Source organism: Scyliorhinus canicula, chromosome 12 (genome assembly GCF_902713615.1).
Source record: "Scyliorhinus canicula chromosome 12, sScyCan1.1, whole genome shotgun sequence".
Lineage (NCBI taxonomy): Eukaryota > Metazoa > Chordata > Chondrichthyes > Carcharhiniformes > Scyliorhinidae > Scyliorhinus > Scyliorhinus canicula.
Genome location: NC_052157.1, coordinates 53,237,199 through 53,255,185, shown reverse-complemented (window position 1 = coordinate 53,255,185; position 17,987 = coordinate 53,237,199). Strand labels below are relative to the sequence as shown.

Genomic DNA, 17,987 nt, shown 5'->3' with positions numbered 1-17,987 from the left:
GAGACCGTCAGTGTGTGTGGAACCCGTACCCCAGTGAGAGTCAGTGTGTGTGGAACCCGTACCCCAGTGAGAGTCAGTGTGTGTGGAACTCATACCCCAGTGAGAGTCAGTGTGCGTGGAACCCGTACCCCAGTGAGAGTCAGTGTGTGTGGAACCCGTACCCCAGTGAGAGTCAGTGTGTGTGGAACCCGTACCCCAGTGAGAGTCAGTGTGTGTGGAACCCGTACCCCAGTGAGAGTCAGTGTGTGTGGATCCCATACCCCAGTGAGTCAGTGTGTGTGGAACCCGTACCCCAGTGAGAGTCAGTGTGTGTGGGACCCGTACCCCAGAGACCGTCAGTGTGTGTGTGGAACCCGTACCCCAGTGAGAGTCAGTGTGTGTGGAACTCATACCCCAGTGAGAGTCAGTGTGCGTGGAACCCGTACCCCAGTGAGAGTCAGTGTGTGTGGAACCCGTACCCCAGTGAGAGTCAGTGTGTGTGGAACCCGTACCCCAGTGAGAGTCAGTGTGTGTGGAACCCGTACCCCAGTGAGAGTCAGTGTGTGTGGAACCTGTACTCCAATGAGAGTCAGTGTGTGTGGAACCTGTACCCCAGTGAGAGACAGTGTGTGTGGAACCCGTGTCCCAGTGAGAGTCAGTGTGTGTGGAACCTGTACCCCAGTGAGAGTCAGTGTGTGTGGAACTCATACCCCAGTGAGAGTCAGTGTGTGTGGAACCCGTACCCCAGTGAGAGTCAGTGTGTGTGGAACCCGTACCCCAGTGAGAGTCAGTGTGTGTGGAACCCGTACCCCAGTGAGAGTCAGTGTGTGTGGAACCCGTACCCCGGTGAGAGTCAGCGTGTGTGGAACCCGTACCCCAGTGAGAGTCAGTGTGTGTGGGACCCGTACCCCAGTGAGAGTCAGTATATGTGGGAAGGGAAATGAGGGTTTGAATGGTTTTCTCTACGTTTTGCATGTTTTTTCTGTTATTTTCAGGTGCGAACATGTGTACAGAATTCAACTATAAATGTGGAGATGGATCTTGTGTGAATAAGGCCAATGCTGAGTGCGATGGGACTAAGGACTGCGAGGACGGTACAGATGAAGCTAACTGTGGTGAGCGAAAGTAAATCATCATCTTATGCAACATTAGAAACCAATTAGACATTAAACCCTACTGTACTGTACCTGTCCTGCTAGAGTTTGATGGGGACAGTGTAGAGGAACCTTTACTCTGTATCTAACTGTGTGCTGTACCTGTCCTGTGGGTGTTTGATGGGGACAGCGTTGAAGAACATTTATTCTGTATGAAACCTCCACCTGTACGTGGATTTTGATTTGATTTATTGTAACGAGTACCGAAGTACAGTGAAAATTATTATTCGGCGTACAGTCCAGACAGATCATTCCATACATGATTTTTAAAAAAATCACAGGACACACATGAATACAGAATGTAATTACATAGACACAGGCATCAGGCGAAGCATACAGGCGTGTAGTACTATTCAGCCGAGAAGATGTGTGAAGAGATCAGATCAGTCCTGACGAGGGTCATTCTTGAGCCTGGTAACAGCGAGGAAGAAGCTGCTTTTGAATCTGTTAGTGCTTGTTGTCAGAGTTTTGTACCTCCTGCCGATAGAAGTCCTGATGGGGACAGTGTAGAGGGAGGTTTTCTCTGCATCTAACACCTTGTTCGTGTCTCAGTTCCTCAGTGCGGTGTCCGTCCTTTTAAGCAGCAGAGGATTGTGGGTGGCACGAGTGCGGACCTCGGAGAATGGCCCTGGCAGATCAGTCTACACTATGGGAGATTGGGTCACGCCTGCGGAGCCTCCATTATCTCGGACAACTGGCTGGTTTCGGCCTCACATTGCTTCATGGATCAGTGAGTATAACAGTTTTGGGTAGTATATCCGTGCGAGGGTCTCAGCTGCAGCGCGTATCAGCGTGGGGACATTTGGGATCTTTACCCTTTACCCTCCCCCGCATCCAGTGACTGACACCCTGGATTCAGCTCTGCCCCCTCCTTCTATGACAGACTCATCACCTGTTTGATCGCAAACACCCCTCCATTTGGAGCCTCACCCCCACCCTGGTATTTCATCCAACCCCGGCACCTACTATCGCCATCACCTTCCAGCCTCAGCACCACGCCTCTAACACAGCCCCTATACCACTCCAGGCCCCTCATAACCTCTCCATTACCTACACCCCTACCCACTCTCCAACCCCTCACCCCCTCACCCACACCCCACCCTCGCGACCCACTCCCATCCTCCAGGCCCTCCCCAATCCTTGAGACCCGCACGCCCATCCTCAAGACCCTAACCCCACCCTCGAGCCCCGCACCCTCGAGCCCCACATCCCCACCATCGAGCCCCTCGCCACCACCCCCTCACCCGCACCCCCACCAACGCGACCCAGGACCACCCTCCAGGCCCTCCCTCCACCCTTGAGCCACTCACCCGCACCGTCGAGCCCCTCACCCCCACGCTCGAGCCCCTCACCCTCACCCTAGAACCCTCACTCCCACCGTCGAGCCCCTCACCCCACCGTCGAGCCCCTCAGCCCCACCCTCCAGCCCCTGACTCTAGCTCCCCTTTTCCTGTTCTATGAATAGTCACACATTGAAGAGAATGTTTGTAAACTCAATGAGGTGTCACTCTCCTCTCTCTCTCCATCTCTCTATCTCCTCCTGCTCACTCCTCACACTTTCCCATTATCCCCTCACCCTCGTGCCCTCATCTTCACCCTCTCTCCTCACCTCTCCCCTGCCACCTCTACTACTGCCCTCTGCCCTGCCCCTCCCTCACCTCCTCTCTCCTGCCCTCTCTCCTCCCCTCTCGCCATCTCCGCTCCCCCCTCATTCCCTCCCCCTCACCCCTCCCCCTCTCATTCCCTCCCCCTCTCACCCCTCCCCCTCTCACCCCTCCCCCTCTCACCCCTCCCCCTCTCATCCCTCCTCCTCTCACCCTTCCCCCTCTCACCCCTCCTCTCTCAACTCTCACCCCTCCCCCTCTCCCCCTCCCCCTCACACCTCCCCCCCTCACCCCTCCCCCTCTCACCCCTCCCCCTCTCACCCCTCCCCCTCTCACCCCTCCCCCTCTCACCCCTCCCCCTCTCACCCCTCCCCCTCTCACCCCTCACCCTCTCACCCCTCCCCCTCTCACCCCTCCCCCTCTCACCCCTCCCCCTCTCACCCCTCCCCCTCTCACCCCTCCCCCTCTCACCCCTCCCCCTCTCACCCCTCCCCCTCTCACCCCTCCCCCTCTCACCCCTCCCCCTCTCACCCCTCCCCCTCTCACCCCTCCCCCTCTCACCCCTCCCCCTCTCACCCCTCCCCCTCTCACCCCTCCCCCTCTCACCCCTCCCCCTCTCACCCCTCCCCCACTCACCCCTCCTCCTCTCACCCCTCCTCCTCTCACCCTTCCCCCTCTCACCCCTCCCCCCTCCCCCTCTCACTCCTCCCCCTCTCACCCCTCCCCCTCTCACCCCTCCCCCTCTCACCCCTCCCCTCTCACCCCTCCCCCTCTCACCCCTCCCCCTCTCACCCCTCCCCCTCTCACCCCTCCCCCTCTCACCCCTCCCCCTCTCATTCCCTCCCCCTCTCTTCCCTCCCCCTCTCTTCCCTCCCCCTCTCACCCCTCCCCTTCTCACCCCACCCCTTCTCACCCCTCCCCCTCACCCCTCCCCCTCTCTCCCCTCCCCTGCTCTCCCCTCCCCCTTTCTCCCCTCCCCTTTCTCCCCTCCCCCTTTCTCCCCTCCACCCTCTGCCCCCTCCACCCTCTGCCCCCTCCTCCTCCATCTTCCTCTTACTCCCCTCCCCTCCCCCTCTCTCCTACCCCCTCTCTCCTACCCCCTCCCCTCCTCCCCTCTCTCCTACCCCCTCTCTCTTCCAATTTCTCTCCTCGCTCTCTGGTCCTACCTCCTTTTCCTGCCCCCTCACCTCCCCCTCACTCCCATCCCCCCCCTCCCCCCTCCCTCTCCCCTACCCCTTTCTTCCCTCCCCCTCGCGCCTCTCTCCCCTCCCCTCTCCCCCTCTCCCCTCCCCTCACTCCCATCGCCCTCTCCCCCTGTCTCACCCGCACTCCCATCCCCTGCTCCCCCTCTCCCCTCACTCCCATCCCCTGCTCTCCTCTCTCCCCTCTCTCCTCTCCCCTCACTCTCATCCCCCGCTCCTCTCTCTCCACTCTCCCCTCACTCCCATCCCCCGCTCCCCCCTCTCTTCTCTCCCCCTCACTCCCATCCCCCGCTCCCCTCTCTCCCCTCTCTCCTCTCACTCCCATCCCCCTCTTCCCCCTCTTCCCCCTCTTCCCCCTGTGTCCCCTCTTCTCCCTCTGTCTCCTCTCTCCCCTCTCGCCCCTCACTCCCATTCCCCACTCCCCCCTCTCTCCTCTCTCCCTCACTCCCATTCCCCGCTCCCCTCTTTCCTCTCACTCCCATCCCCCTCTTCCCCCTCTTCCCCCTCTTCCCCCTCTTCCCCCTCTTCCCCCTCTTCCCCCTCTTCCCCCTCTTCCCCCTCTTCCCCCTCTTCCCTCTCTTCCCTCTCTCCCCTCACTCCCACCCCCCCCCCCCCCCCCCCCCCCCGCTCCCCTCTCTCCTCTCCCTTTCACTCCCATCCCCCGCTCCCAGGTATAACGATCCCTCAAAGTGGTTGGCATTTGGTGGGTTGAATTTTCAGGGAGATCCCCTCGCTCAGATCCGAAGATTGAAGCAGATTCACAAACACCAGCGTTACAACGAGGAGACTTACGATTACGACATTGCCCTGATCGAACTGGAGGCCCCCTACGATCTGCTGCCGAAAGTGCACCCCATCTGTCTCCCGGACTCTTCGCACATTTTTCCGACTGGGATGTCCTGCTGGGTGACGGGATGGGGGGCCATGTATGAAGGGGGTAAGTAACCTTGTTCTGGAGACCGGGTGGGTGAAGCTGGGGTAGATGCAGTTTAACATACAGAGCGGTCAGCAACGGGCAGAGATCAGAATATTTACCCTAATTGCAGAAGAACAGAGAGAGTCAGTTTGGGAAACCACGGCGAGCCGGAAAATAGATACAACTTATAATGAAGCAGTCCCCTGGTAGATAGACAAATCTGTAATACAAAGGGGTCTTCTCCCCCTCCACCCTCCCTCCAGTCTAGATGCAGGATGGAAGTTGCCCTTGGCTGGGGAAGGTGGGGTACACAGGTGGTGGTTGGTGGGGTTCAGGTGAAGGGGGAACAGACGGATATCGGGGAATTTCTTCTCTGGGAGGAGGTTATGGTGTTCTTTCTGTTTCTTATACTCAGAATGGATGTCGTATTGTTCACAAAGACCGCACAAGCTAAGTTCAACAACAAAGCTAAGATTGATTACACTACTTAATATACAGCTCGATCACTTACAATAATCTATTATTAGCAAGCAATAATCTATTACATTCCAATCTATACTATACTAATATTTGCCTCATGCACTCTGTCTTCAACTGTACTCTCCTCTCTCCTACATTATAGAACATAGAACAGTACAGCACAGAACAGGCCCTTCGGCCCTCGATGTTGTGCCGAGCAATGATCACCCTACTCAAACCCACATATCCACCCCATACCCTTAACCCAACAACCCCCCCATTAACCTTATTTTTTAGGACACTAAGGGCAATTTATCATGGCCAATCCACCTAACCCGCTCTTCCACTCTCACATTCTGTTCCACTCTCTCCTCGAAGCCTGAGAGTCAGTCCTTTTTATAGGTCTGTCCCCAGCTCCATCTAGTGGTCAATTATGATATTACATTAACCCTTTATATACCAGACATTCTACATAATGTCACATCCCCTTTCTTTGAAAAATGTTTGAAACATTTTCAAACATTTAATGCATATATGTACAGGAATTAGTTTATACATGTCATGTACAATGTAATGTCAGATATCATATCACAATTACAGAGTAATAGGTTATTATTTGGTACAAGTTCAGCTGATTAGGTTGTTTCCTTATCCTCTTTGACATTCTTAATACACTTGGGGTGTCATTAGAATTGTCCCTTGTCCGTTCATGAAAATGAAATGAAAATCGCTTATTGTCACAAGTAGGCTTCAAATGAAGTTACTGTGAAAAGCCCCTAGTTGCCACACTCCGGCGTCTGTTCGGGGAGGCTGGTACGGGAATTAAACCGTGCTGCTGGCCTGCCTTGGTCTGCTTTCAAAGCCAGCGATTTAGCCCTGTGCTAAACAGCCCTTCTGCTGACACAAAGCTGTCGGAAAAATTCAATATTCAAAACATTGAGTCCGGTTGCGTTAGAGTTGGTTCTGGAACATGAATTGGATTCTTGACTTTTAATAAAGTTCATCGATTCCTACGATACATCACTCTAGATTTGGTTTGTAGCACATATGAACGTGGTGCAACATCCCTCATCACCTTTGCAGTTACCGACCAACCACCTTTTAGATTTTGTATCCTAACGATATTGCCTTGGTTAAGTGGAGGTAGTTCCTTTGCATGTCTATCGTAATAGCAACTTTATTTGCTTTTTTGTTGTCGCATTTTATCATGTATCATTTGTTCATCCGGATTCGGAAAGGTTATGGCTGGTAACGGAGTACGTAGCTCCCTTCCCATCAACATCTGGACTCGGGACAGGCAACAAACCTGATACCCAAAGAGTAGCGCTGTAGCTTAACTGTGCCAACGAAACATCCTTCTGATCATCATACGCCTGCTTGAACAGTTTCTTTCCTATTCCAACATCTTTCTCAGCTTTCCCATTTAACTGCGGGTATAACGCACTCAATGTGATGTGTTGGAAGTTGTAGCATTTGGCAAACGACAACCATTCCCACACTAAAACAGGGACCATTATTCGTCATGACCTTTAGGGATATGCCATGTCATGCGAATACAGACTTTGCAGCTCTTATGACTGATTGAGCAGCCAAATCTGTTAGCATTATCACTTCTGGATAATTGGAATAGTAATGTATGATTATCCGGTAATCATTTCCTCCAAAATAGAATAAGTCCATCCCAACCATTAACCATGAGTTAGTGATAAGGTCACTCGATGCAAATGTTTATTTGCACTGGGACAGCTGATGTGTTTGGCAGACACTACAATCTTGAACAATCTTGTCAATCTTGATGCCTGGCCAATAGACTGATTGCCGTGCACCTATTTTGCATTCCTCTATTTCTTGATGCCGTTCATGTAACCTTGCTCGGATAAGTCTCCAGAGGCAAGATGGAATGACAATTTGTCACCTTTCAGTAAAAAGCCATTGACAATGGTCAGGTCATTGTGGGAGCATATCTGTTCACTCAGGGTTAATGGGTTGAAATTGTAATCTCATTTGGCCAAGCAGCTGTGACCATTGTTCTAGCTTCCCCAACACGTAATGGGTTGAAATTGTAAACTCATTAGGTCAAGCTTTGTTCCTTTTCTCGATGTGGTATTACTACATTTTGTAAATTTGTAATCACATCTATTTTGATCAGTTCTCTCTAAATCTTGTTACGATCTTGTGACTTTGTCACAAGAGATCACCAGATCCAATTGCCAAACAGAACGACTTGTATTTAGCCAGATCTGTATGAATACTGCATGTGTACTACAGTATAACCCTTTGCTCCTCTCAAGCTGTCATTTAGGGCATCAATGCCTTGCTGTCAGTCGGAAAACCAGCCCTTCTACAAGTAAAAAGTTATTGCTTCGATTTACAGGAATGTGTCTGTGTGGTCCTTAAAGAACCCAGTCATACAATCTTCGACATAAACCTTGACACTTCTAAAACTGTTGCAGCTGCCATTGGGTCATCCTTCCATCAGATGTTTCATCACACGCTGAAGGATTGCATCCTTTGCTGTCTCTTCTTGAATTAAGTTCAGTTGTGCATCAGGCACTGGTAACATGTCTGCTATGAATGTGGCTTGTGCTTCCACATTTAATGTTGTCTCATCAGTGTAACTAGTTGTGCGTGACAAAGTATCTGCCATGACAAGGTCTTTACCGGGAGTATACGATAACGTAAAATCATATCTACGCAGCTTCATCATCATCCTTTGTCATCTTGGCGACATATCATTGAGACCTTTTCTAATTATGTTGACTAAAGGACGGTGATCCGTTTCCACAGTGAAATGCGGCAGGCCAAACACATAATAGTGGAATTTGCTTATGTCAGTAAGTAAAGCTAGGCATTCTTTCTCTATTTGTGTGTATCTCTGTTCTGTCGGAGTCATTGCACGTGATGCATATGCTACAGATTTCCAGAGATCTGGGCGGGATTCTCCAACCCCCTGCCGGGTCGGAGAATCGCCGGGGGCCGGCGTCAATCCCGCCCCCGCCGTGTCCTGAATTCTCCGCCACCAGAGATTCGGCAGGGGCAGGAATCACGCCACACCGGTTGGCAGGCCCCCCCCCTCCCCTGGTGATTCTCCGGCCCGCGATGGGCCGAAGTCCCGCCGCTGTCAACCCTCTCCCGCCGGTGTGGATCAAACCACCTACCTTACCGGCAGGAGCAGGCAGCGTGGGCGGGCTCCGGGGTCCTGGGGGGGGGCACGGGGCGATCTGGCCCCAGGGGGTGCCCCACGGTGGCCTGGCCCGCGATCGGGGCCCACCGATCGGCGAGTGGGTCTATGCCGTGGGGGCACTCTTTTCCTTCCGCCTTCGCCATGGTCTTCACCATGGCGGAGGCGGAAGTGATCCCTCCCCTGCACATGCACGGGGATGACGTCAGCAGCTGCTGACGCTCCGGCGCATGCGCGGACTTATGCCGGTCGGCGAAGTCCCTTCGGTCCCGACTGGCGTGGCGCCAAAGGCCGTCCACGCCAGCCGGCGGAGCGCCAACCACTCCGGCGCGGGCCTGGCCCCTCAAGGTGAGGGCCTGGCCCCTAAAGGTGCGGAAACTTCTGCAACTTTGGGGCGACCCGACGCCGGAGTGGTTCACGCCACTCCATCATGCCGGAACCCCCCGCCCCGCCGGGTAGGGGAGAATCCCGGCCCTGATTTCTGAAGTAAGACAGCTCCAATCCCATTCTGCCTGGCTCATCAGTTGAGATCTTGGGTTTCTTTGCTCGAATCAAAGAATGCTAATACAGGGGCTGTAGTCAGTGGCAGCTTCATGTCCTTCCATTCAGCTTCATGCTGACATGTCCACAGAAATTCAACATTCTTCTTGATATGGGGGTTGTTTAAGGAGCACTTGCTGCGAGTGCTGGATAGTTTTGTCCCACTGAGACAAGGAACGTATGGTAAGGTGAAGGAGCCTTGGATGACAAGAGAAGTGGAGCTTCTAGTCAAGAGGAAGAAGGAAGCTTAGGTAAGGGTGAGGAAGCAGGGATCTGGCACGGCTCTAGAGGGTTACAAGGTAGCCAGGAAGGAACTCAAAGATGGACTGAGGAGAGCTAGAAGGGGACATGAAAAAGCCCTGGTGGGAAAGATTAGGGAAAACCCCAAGACGTTCTACACTTTTGTAAGAAATAAGAGGATGATTAGAGTGAGAGTAGGGCCGATCAGGAATAGTGAAGGGAATTTGTCTGAGGAGATGGGGGAGGCTCTAAATGAATATTTTGCTTCCGTATTCACTAGAGAGAAGGACCTTGTTGCTCATGAGAACAGTGTGGACCAGGTTAATAACTCGAGCAGGTTGATATTAAGAAGGAGGATGTGCTGGAAATTTTGAAAAGCATCTGGATAGATAAGTCCCCTGGGCCTAACGGGATATACCCAAGGTTACTATGGGAAGCGAGGGAGAAGATTGCGGCGTAGTTGGCGATGATCATTGCGCCCTCACTCTCCACTGGATTAGTACCGGATGATTGGAGGAAGGCAAATGTTGTTCAAGAAAGGGAATAGGGAAATCCCTGGGAATTACAGACCCATCAGTCTTACGGCTGTGGTGAGCAAAATATTGGGAAGGATTCTGAGAGATAGGATTCATGATTATTTAGAAAAACATAGTTTGATTAAAGATGGTCAGCATGGTTTTGTGAGGGACAGGTCATGCCTCACAAGCCTCATTGAATTTTTTGAGGATGTGATGAGACACATTGGTGAAGGTCGGGCAATGGATGTGGTGCATATGGATTTCAATAAGGCATTTGATAAGGTTCCCCATGGTTGGCTCATTCAGAAAGTTAGGGGGCATGGAATACAGGGAAATTTGGCTGTCTGGATACAGAATTGGCTGGCCGAAAGAAGACAGCGAGTGGTAGTGGATGGAAAGTATTCTGCCTGGAGGTCGGTGACCAGTGGTGTCCCGCAGGGATCTGTTCTGGGACCTCTGCTCTTTGTGGTTTTTATAAATGACTTGGATGAGGAAGTGGAAGGGTGGGTTAGTAAGTTTGCCGATGACAAAAAGGTTGGGTGAGTTGCAGATAGTGTTGAGGCTTGTTGCAGGTTACAACAGGACATTAACAGGATGCTGAGAAGTGGCAGATGGAGTTCAATCTTGATAAATGTGAAGTGATTCATTTTGGAAGGTCGAATTTGAATGCTGAATACAGTGTGTATATATAATTTTTTAGAGTCTTCCACTGGTTTTGCTGATGTAGAACGACATTGGGTGGCAAAAATTATTTCGTTTACTGCTTTGCAAACAATTCTTTCCTTTTGCAGGACAATTTTTCCTATAATGGACGTGCCCACAGCGTGTGCACATCATCATGCTGGTTGCATCACGTTCAAAATGGCTGCCTTCAGTGACGCGCTGCCTTCTAAACCGTGTCACTGAGTTAATGGCATCTGCCATGTTTCCCGAATTCGGGCCCTTTTCCTGAGCCCTGCATATTGACTTGTGGCTTGTTCGCTAGCCTTGCAGAGATTAATTGCTTCATCCAAAGGCACAATTGCTTGTCGAAGTAAACGTTCAAGCAACCGCTCGTTATGTACACCAAAAATGATCTGATCACAAATTAGAGAATCGTTCCGGATGACAAATTACAAGACTGAGCTCTGAGTCTGAGATTAGTAACAAATGAATCAATCGATAAAAGCAACTTTCTGCGGATGCTGGAATCTGAAACCAAAGAGAAAATGCTGGAAAATCTCAGCAGGTCTGGCAGCATCTGCAGGGAGAGAAAAGAGCCAATGTTTCGAGTCCAGGTGACTCTTTGTCACAGCTTTGATAAAGGGTCATCTGGACTCGAAACGTTGGCTCTTTTCTCTCCCTCCAGATGCTGCCAGACCTGCTGCGATTTCCCAGCATTTTCTCCTTGGTTTTAAATGAATCAATCGATTCTCCTTGTAGCAGCAGCCTTTTTTTAAACATGTAGGGCTCATAAGTTTCATTCACTTGTGCTTCACAATGAATGTCGAATTTGTTCATGACCAGCTCATCTTTTGTTTTATCCTCACTGTCTTCAAACTCAAAGTATATAATTCGAATGCCTGTGGTCCAGCCAAATTTAGAAGAAGCGCAGTTTTACGATGATCAGGAGCTGATTCCCACGCGGGGGCAGATAAAAAAAATCTTCAAACTGTTTTTCCGATTTAGACTTACTTTACCGGTCGTCTTGAAGTGTCCTGGCTTTCGTAGACCTTCCATCTTTCGATCTGTAACTTGGTGCTGACTTTGAGATCTGTTCAGTAGCGTGATTGTTCTTTTCTTCTTTGAAGCTAATCTGACTTTCTAAACTAACTGCCATGCTTTTAGGACCACACTTCTGGTACCATGTGGTGTTCTTTGTGTTTCTTCTACTCAGGATGAATGTCATAGTGTTCACAAAGACCACAATAGCAAAGTTCAATAACAACGCTAACACTTATTACACTAAATATACAGCTCGACCATTTACTCCTATAGCAAGCAATAATCTAGTAATCTACAATCTACGCTGTACTAATACTTGTCTCATGCACTCTGTCTAAAGCTGTACTCCACTCTCCTACACTCTCCCCACTCTCTCCTGGAAGCCTGAGAGTCGGTCCTTTTATAGGCCTGTTCCTAGCTCCATCTAGTGGTCAATTATTACATTAACCCTTTATATACCAGATATTCTACATAATGTCACAGAGGTGAATTTCTGGAATTGTCGGCTTCTTCAAGTGAGAAATTGATTAATCTGGGGACAGTCCAGGGGATATGGTGTTGATCAGTCCTGGTCTCAGCGAATGGTGAGGCAGTCATGATGGGCTGAATGGCCTCCTCCTGCCCTAAAATGATTTTTCGGCTCTCCAGGTTCCAAGTCGATGTCACTTCAGAAAGCCGAGGTGAAGATTATTAACGATACGATCTGCAGTGTGGTAACCGAGGGACAAGTCACCTCGCGCATGTTGTGCAGTGGCTACCTGACTGGAGCCATCGATGCTTGTCAGGTATGAGCCCCTCGTCGTGAACACAACTCCCTCACTCCCCTTACCTCACTCCATCCTCCCTCACTCCCCTTACCTCACTCCATCCTCCCTCACTCCCCCTCTCCCTCACTTCATCCTCCCTCACCCCCTCTCCCTCAATCCATCCTCCCACAATCCATCCTCCCTCAATCCATCCTCCCTCACTCCATCCTCCCTCACTCCATCCTCCTCACTCCATCCTCCCTCACTCCATCCTCCCTCTCACCCCCTCTCCCTCACTTCATCCTCCCTCACCCCTCTCCCTCACTCCATCCTCCCTCACTCCATCCTTCCTCACTCCATCCTCCCTCACTCCATCCTTCCTCACTCCCCCTCCCTCACTATATCCTCCCTCACTCCCCTCTCTCACTCCCCTCTCTCACTCTCGCTCCATCCTCCCTCACTCCACCTTCCCTCACTCCACCTTCCCTCGCTCCACCCTCCCTCGCTCCACCTTCCCTCGCTCCACCCTCCCTCGCCCAACCGTCCCTCGTTCCATCCCCCCTCCCTCGCTCCATCCTCCCTCCCTCGCTCCATCCTCCCTCCCTCGCTCCATCCTCCCTCCCTCGCTCCATCCTCCCTCCCTCGCTCCATCCTCCCTCCCTCGCTCCATCCTCCCTCCCTCGCTCCACCCTCCCACGCTCCCCTCCCTCGCTCCCCTCCCTCGCTCCCCTCCCTCGCTCCCCTCCCTCGCTCCCCTCCCTCGCTCCCCTCCCTCGCTCCCCTCCCTCGCTCCCCCTCCCTCGCTCCCCCTCCCTCGCTCCCCCTCCCTCGCTCCCCCCCCCTCGCTCCCCCCCCCTCGCTCCCCCCCCCTCGCTCCCCCTCCCTCGCTCCCCCTCCCTCGCTCCCCCTCCCTCGCTCCCTCTCCCTCGCTCCGCTCCCTCGCTCCCCACCCTCGCTCCCTCCCTCACTCCCCCTCCCATAATCCCCTGCCATATTCCCCTGCCATAATCCCCTCCCATATTCCCCTCCCATATTCCCCTCCCATATTCCCCTCCCATATTCCCCTCCCATATTCCCCTCCCATATTCCCCTCCCATATTCCCCTCCCTCACTCCATCCTCCCTCACTCCATCCTCCTCACTCCATCCTCCCTCACTCCATCCTCCCTCACTCCATCCTCCCTCACTCCATCCTCCCTCACTCCATCCTCCCTCACTCCATCCTCCCTCACTCCATCCTCCCTCACTCCATCCTCCCTCACTCCATCCTCCCTCACTCCATCCTCCCTCACTCCATCCTCCCTCACTCCATCCTCGCTCACTTCCCCGCCCTCATTCCCCGCCCTCATTCCCCGCCCTCATTCCCCGCCCTCATTCCCCGCCCTCATTCCCCGCCCTCCCTCATTCCCCGCCCTCCCTCATTCCCCGCCCTCCCTCATTCCCTGCCCTCCCTCATTCCCCGCCCTCCCTCATTCCCCGCCCTCCCTCATTCCCCGCCCTCCCTCATTCCCCGCCCTCCCTCATTCCCCGCCCTCCCTCATTCCCCGCCCTCCCTCATTCCCCGCCCTCCCTCATTCCCCGCCCTCCCTCATTCCCCGCCCTCCCTCATTCCCCCCGCCTCCCTCATTGCCCCCGCCCTCCCTCATTCCCCGCCCTCCCTCATTCCCCGCCCTCCCTCATTCCCCCCTCCCGCATTCCCCGCCCTCCCTCATTCCCCAGCCCCGTCCCCCTCATTCCCCGCCCTCCCTCATCCCCGCCCTCCCTCATTCCCGCCCTCCCTCATTCCCCGCCCTCCCGCATTCCCGCCCTCCCTCATTCCCCGCCCTCCCTCATTCCCCCGCCCTCCACTCATTCCCCGCCTCCTCATGCCCCCCCTCATTCCCCGCCCTCCCTCATTCCCCGCCCGCCTCCCTCATTCCCCGCCCTCCCTCATTCCCCGCCCTCCCTCACTCCATCCGTCCTCCCTCTCTCCGTCCTCCCTCACTCCATCCGTCCTCCCTCACTCATCCTCCCTCACTCCATCCGTCCTCCCTCGCTGCCCTCCCCCTCCCTCGCTGCCCTCCCCTCCCTCGCTGCCCTCCCCCTCCCTCGCTGCCCTCCCCTCCCTCGCTGCCCTCCCCCTCCCCTCGCTGCCCTCCCCCTCCCTCGCTGCCCCCCTTCCCTCGCTGCCCTCCCCCTCCTCGCTGCCCTCCCCCTCCCTCGCTGCCCTCCCCCTCCCTCGCTGCCCTCCCCCTCCCTCGCTGCCCTCCCCCTCCCTCGCTGCCCTCCCCCTCCCTCGCTGCCCTCCCCCTCCCTCGCTGCCCTCCCCCTCCCTCGCTGCCCTCCCCCTCCCTCGCTGCCCTCCCCCTCCCTCGCTGCCCTCCCCCTCCCTCGCTGCCCTCCCCTCCCTCGCTGCCCCATCCCCCCTCCCTCGCTGCCCTCCCCCTCCTCACTACCATCCCCCTTCCTCACTGCCCTCCCCTCCCTCACTGCCCTCCCCTCCCTCACTGCCCTCCCCCTCACTGCCCTCCCCTTCCTCACTGCCCTCCCCCTTCCTCACTGCCCTCCCCCTTCCTCACTGCCCTCCCCTTCCTCACTGCCCTCCCCTTCCTCACTGCCCTCCCCCTCCCTCACTGCCCTCCCCTTCCTCACTGCCCTCCCCTCCCTCACTGCCCTCCCCTCCCTCACTGCCCTCCCCTCCCTCACTGCCCTCCCCTCCCTCACTGCCCTCCCCTTCCTCACTGCCCTCCCCTCCCTCACTGCCCTCCCCCTTCCTCACTGCCCTCTCCTTCCTCACTGCCCTCCGCCCCCCTCCCTCACTGCCCTCCCCCTCCCTCACTGCCCTCCCCCTCCCTCACTGGCCCCTCCCCCTCCCTCACTGCCCTCCCCCTCCCTCACTGCCCTCCCCCTCCCTCACTGCCCTCCCCCTCCCTCACTGCCCTCCCCCTCCCTCACTGCCCTCCCCCTTCCTCACTGCCCTCCCCCTTCCTCACTGCCCTCCCCCTTCCTCACTGCCCTCCCCTCCCTCACTGCCCTCCCCCTCCCTCACTGCCCTCCCCCTCCCTCACTGCCCTCCCCTCCCTCACTGCCCTCCCCCTCCCTCACTGCCCTCCCCCTCCCTCACTGCCCTCCCCCTCCCTCACTGCCCTCCCCCTCCCTCACTGCCCTCCCCCTCCCTCACTGCCCTCCCCCTCCCTCACTGCCCTCCCCTCCCTCACTGCCCTCCCCCTTCCTCACTGCCTCCCCCTTCCTCACTGCCCTCCCCTTCCTCACTGCCCTCCCCTCCTCACTGCCCTCCCCTCCCTCACTTGCCCTCCCCTCCCTCACTGCCCTCCCCTCCCTCACTGCCCTCCCCCTCCCTCACTGCCCTCCCCCTCCCTCACTGCCCTCCCCCTCCCTCACTGCCCTCCCCTCCCTCACTGCCCTCCCCCTCCCTGACACTGCCCGTCCCCCTCCCTCACTGCCCTCCCCCTCCCTCACTGCCCTCCCCCTCCCTCACTGCCCTCCCCCCTCCCTCCCTCCCTCACTGCCCTCCCCCCTCCCTCCTGCCCTCCCCCTCCCTCACTGCCCTCCCCCTCCCTCACTGCCCTCCCCCTCCTCACTGCCCTCCCTCCCTCACTGCCCTCCCCCTCCCTCACTGCCCTCCCCCTCCCTCACTGCCCTCCCCCTCCCTCACTGCCCTCCCCCTCCCTCACTGCCCTCCCCCTCCCTCACTGCCCTCCCCCTCCCTCACTGCCCTCCCCCTCCCTCACTGCCTTCCCCTTCCTCACTGCCTTCCCCCTTCCTCACTGCCCTCCCCCTCCCTCACTGCCTTCCCCCTCCCTCACTGCCTTCCCCCTTCCTCACTGTCCTCCCCCTTCCTCACTTCCCTCCCCCTCCCTCACTGCCCTCCCCCTTCCTCACTGCCCTCCCCCTTCCTCACTGCCCTCCCCCTTCCTCACTGCCCTCCCCCTTCCTCACTGCCCTCCCCCTTCCTCACTTCCTGCTCCTCCATTTCCTCATCCTCCCTCACCCCCTCCCTTCCATCATTCACTCCTCCCTCATAGCCCCGTCCCTCACTGCCCCTCCTTCACTCAGTGGCTACCTGACTGGAACTATCAATGCCTGTTAGATATGTCCCCCTCGTGCGAATCTCCTCCCTCACCCCCTTAATCACTCCTCCCTCACTTTCCCTCGGTGCCCCTTTACTGACCCCTCACCTCCTCCCTCACTGCCCCCTCACCCTCTTCCTCCCTCACCCTTTTATTCTTTTGTTGTTTTTACAAAATCTTTCTCAATTGCCTTCCTTACCAGTAATATTGCCCACATTATATATTGTTTCTTTCAGTTTAATACTGTCTTTAACCTCTTTGGTTAACCGTGGTTGATTCATCCCCTTTCGAGAATCCTTCTTTCTCACTTGGGCACATCTTTGCTGTGAGTTATCAATTATTTCCATGAATATCTGCCATTGCTGATCAACCATCTTTTCTGCTAAGCTCCTTTTTCCCAGTCCATTCCAGCCAACTGTGCCCTCATTCCTTTTTAATAACCCTTATTTAAGTTTAACACAGTTTTTTCTGACCCAGGTTTCTCACTCTCAAACTGAATGATAAATTCTACAATGTTATGGTCACTGTTTCCTCGTGGATCTTTTACTCTGAGATTGTTTATTAAACTTGCCTCATTACACATTACCAAATCCAAAATAGCCTCATTCCTGGTTGGGGCCACTGGATCCTCCTCTCTCTCTCACTCTCTCGCTCTCTCTCTCTCTCTCTCTCTCTCCCCCTCTCTCTCTCTTTCTCTTTCTTTCTCTCTCTCTTTCTCTCTCTCTTTCTCTTTCTCTTTCTCTCTCCCTCTCCCCTCCCCACCTTTCATCTTGTTCCTGATATTAACACTTTCCCTCCCTCTCTCTTCCTCACTCTCTCTCTTCACATTCCTGGATTAATTTTCTCTCTCTCTCACATGACAGGGGGATTCCGGGGGTCCACTCTCCTGTCGAGAGGAGAATGGAAAATGGTTCCTGGCTGGAATTGTGAGCTGGGGCGAGGGATGCGCTCGGAAAAACAAGCCAGGGATCTACAGCCGGCTGACGAAGCTTCGCGAGTGGATTCGGGAGGTGACCGAACTGTGAGGAGCAAGCTGGGAATCTGCACAGACCCAGAGACACCACCCGCCCCCCCCCCCCAACCCTCTGACACCCCAGCCCCTGGGACCCCTCCCCCCTATGAGACTCCTCTTTGTGGGAGCCCTTCCCCCTCTGGGAGCCCACCCCCTCTGGGACCCTTCCCCCCTCAGAGATCCCTCCCACTGGAATCGCACCAACCTCCAAGACCCCTCCCCTGGGACCCTACCGAGTGCCTTCGGCCTGAGACCCCACCCTCCAGGATCCCTTCCATCTGTACCTCTTCCCCGGGAGCCATTTCCTCTAGGCCCCCCCCCCCCCCCACCTCCTTCCAACTCTATCCCAGGACCCTTTTCCCCCACCCCAAGACCCCATTCCCCAAGGTCCCACCCTCCCCTACAGTAATTAGACCCCTTTTCTCCCCAGGGCCCCTCAGCCTTGGAAAAGCTTCGCCACGCAAGGCACCTCCACATTGGAGCCCTCAGCCCTGGGGCTGTGAGACACTCTGCTCCTCTGATACCTTTTTAAAAAATAAATTTAGAGTACGCAATTATTTTTTTTTCCCGTTAAAGGGCAGTTTAGCGTCGCCACTCCACCTAACCTGCACATCTTTGGGTTGTGGGGGTGAAACACACGCAGACACGGACCTCTGACACCTT

At 55.2% G+C, this 17,987-nt stretch overlaps 1 protein-coding gene across 1 annotated transcript; it reads left to right on the top strand.

Moving 5' to 3' along the window:
* The first annotated feature begins 977 nt into the window (after positions 1-977).
* Positions 978-17,736, top strand: LOC119975150 (suppressor of tumorigenicity 14 protein-like). The gene is made up of 5 exons (XM_038814728.1): positions 978-1,094; positions 1,686-1,863; positions 4,611-4,876; positions 12,146-12,282; positions 17,176-17,736. The coding sequence occupies exons 1-5, from the start codon at positions 983-985 to the stop codon at positions 17,335-17,337; spliced, it is 855 nt and encodes a 284-aa protein (XP_038670656.1). The 5' UTR covers positions 978-982; the 3' UTR covers positions 17,338-17,736.
* Positions 17,737-17,987: the final 251 nt, after the last annotated feature.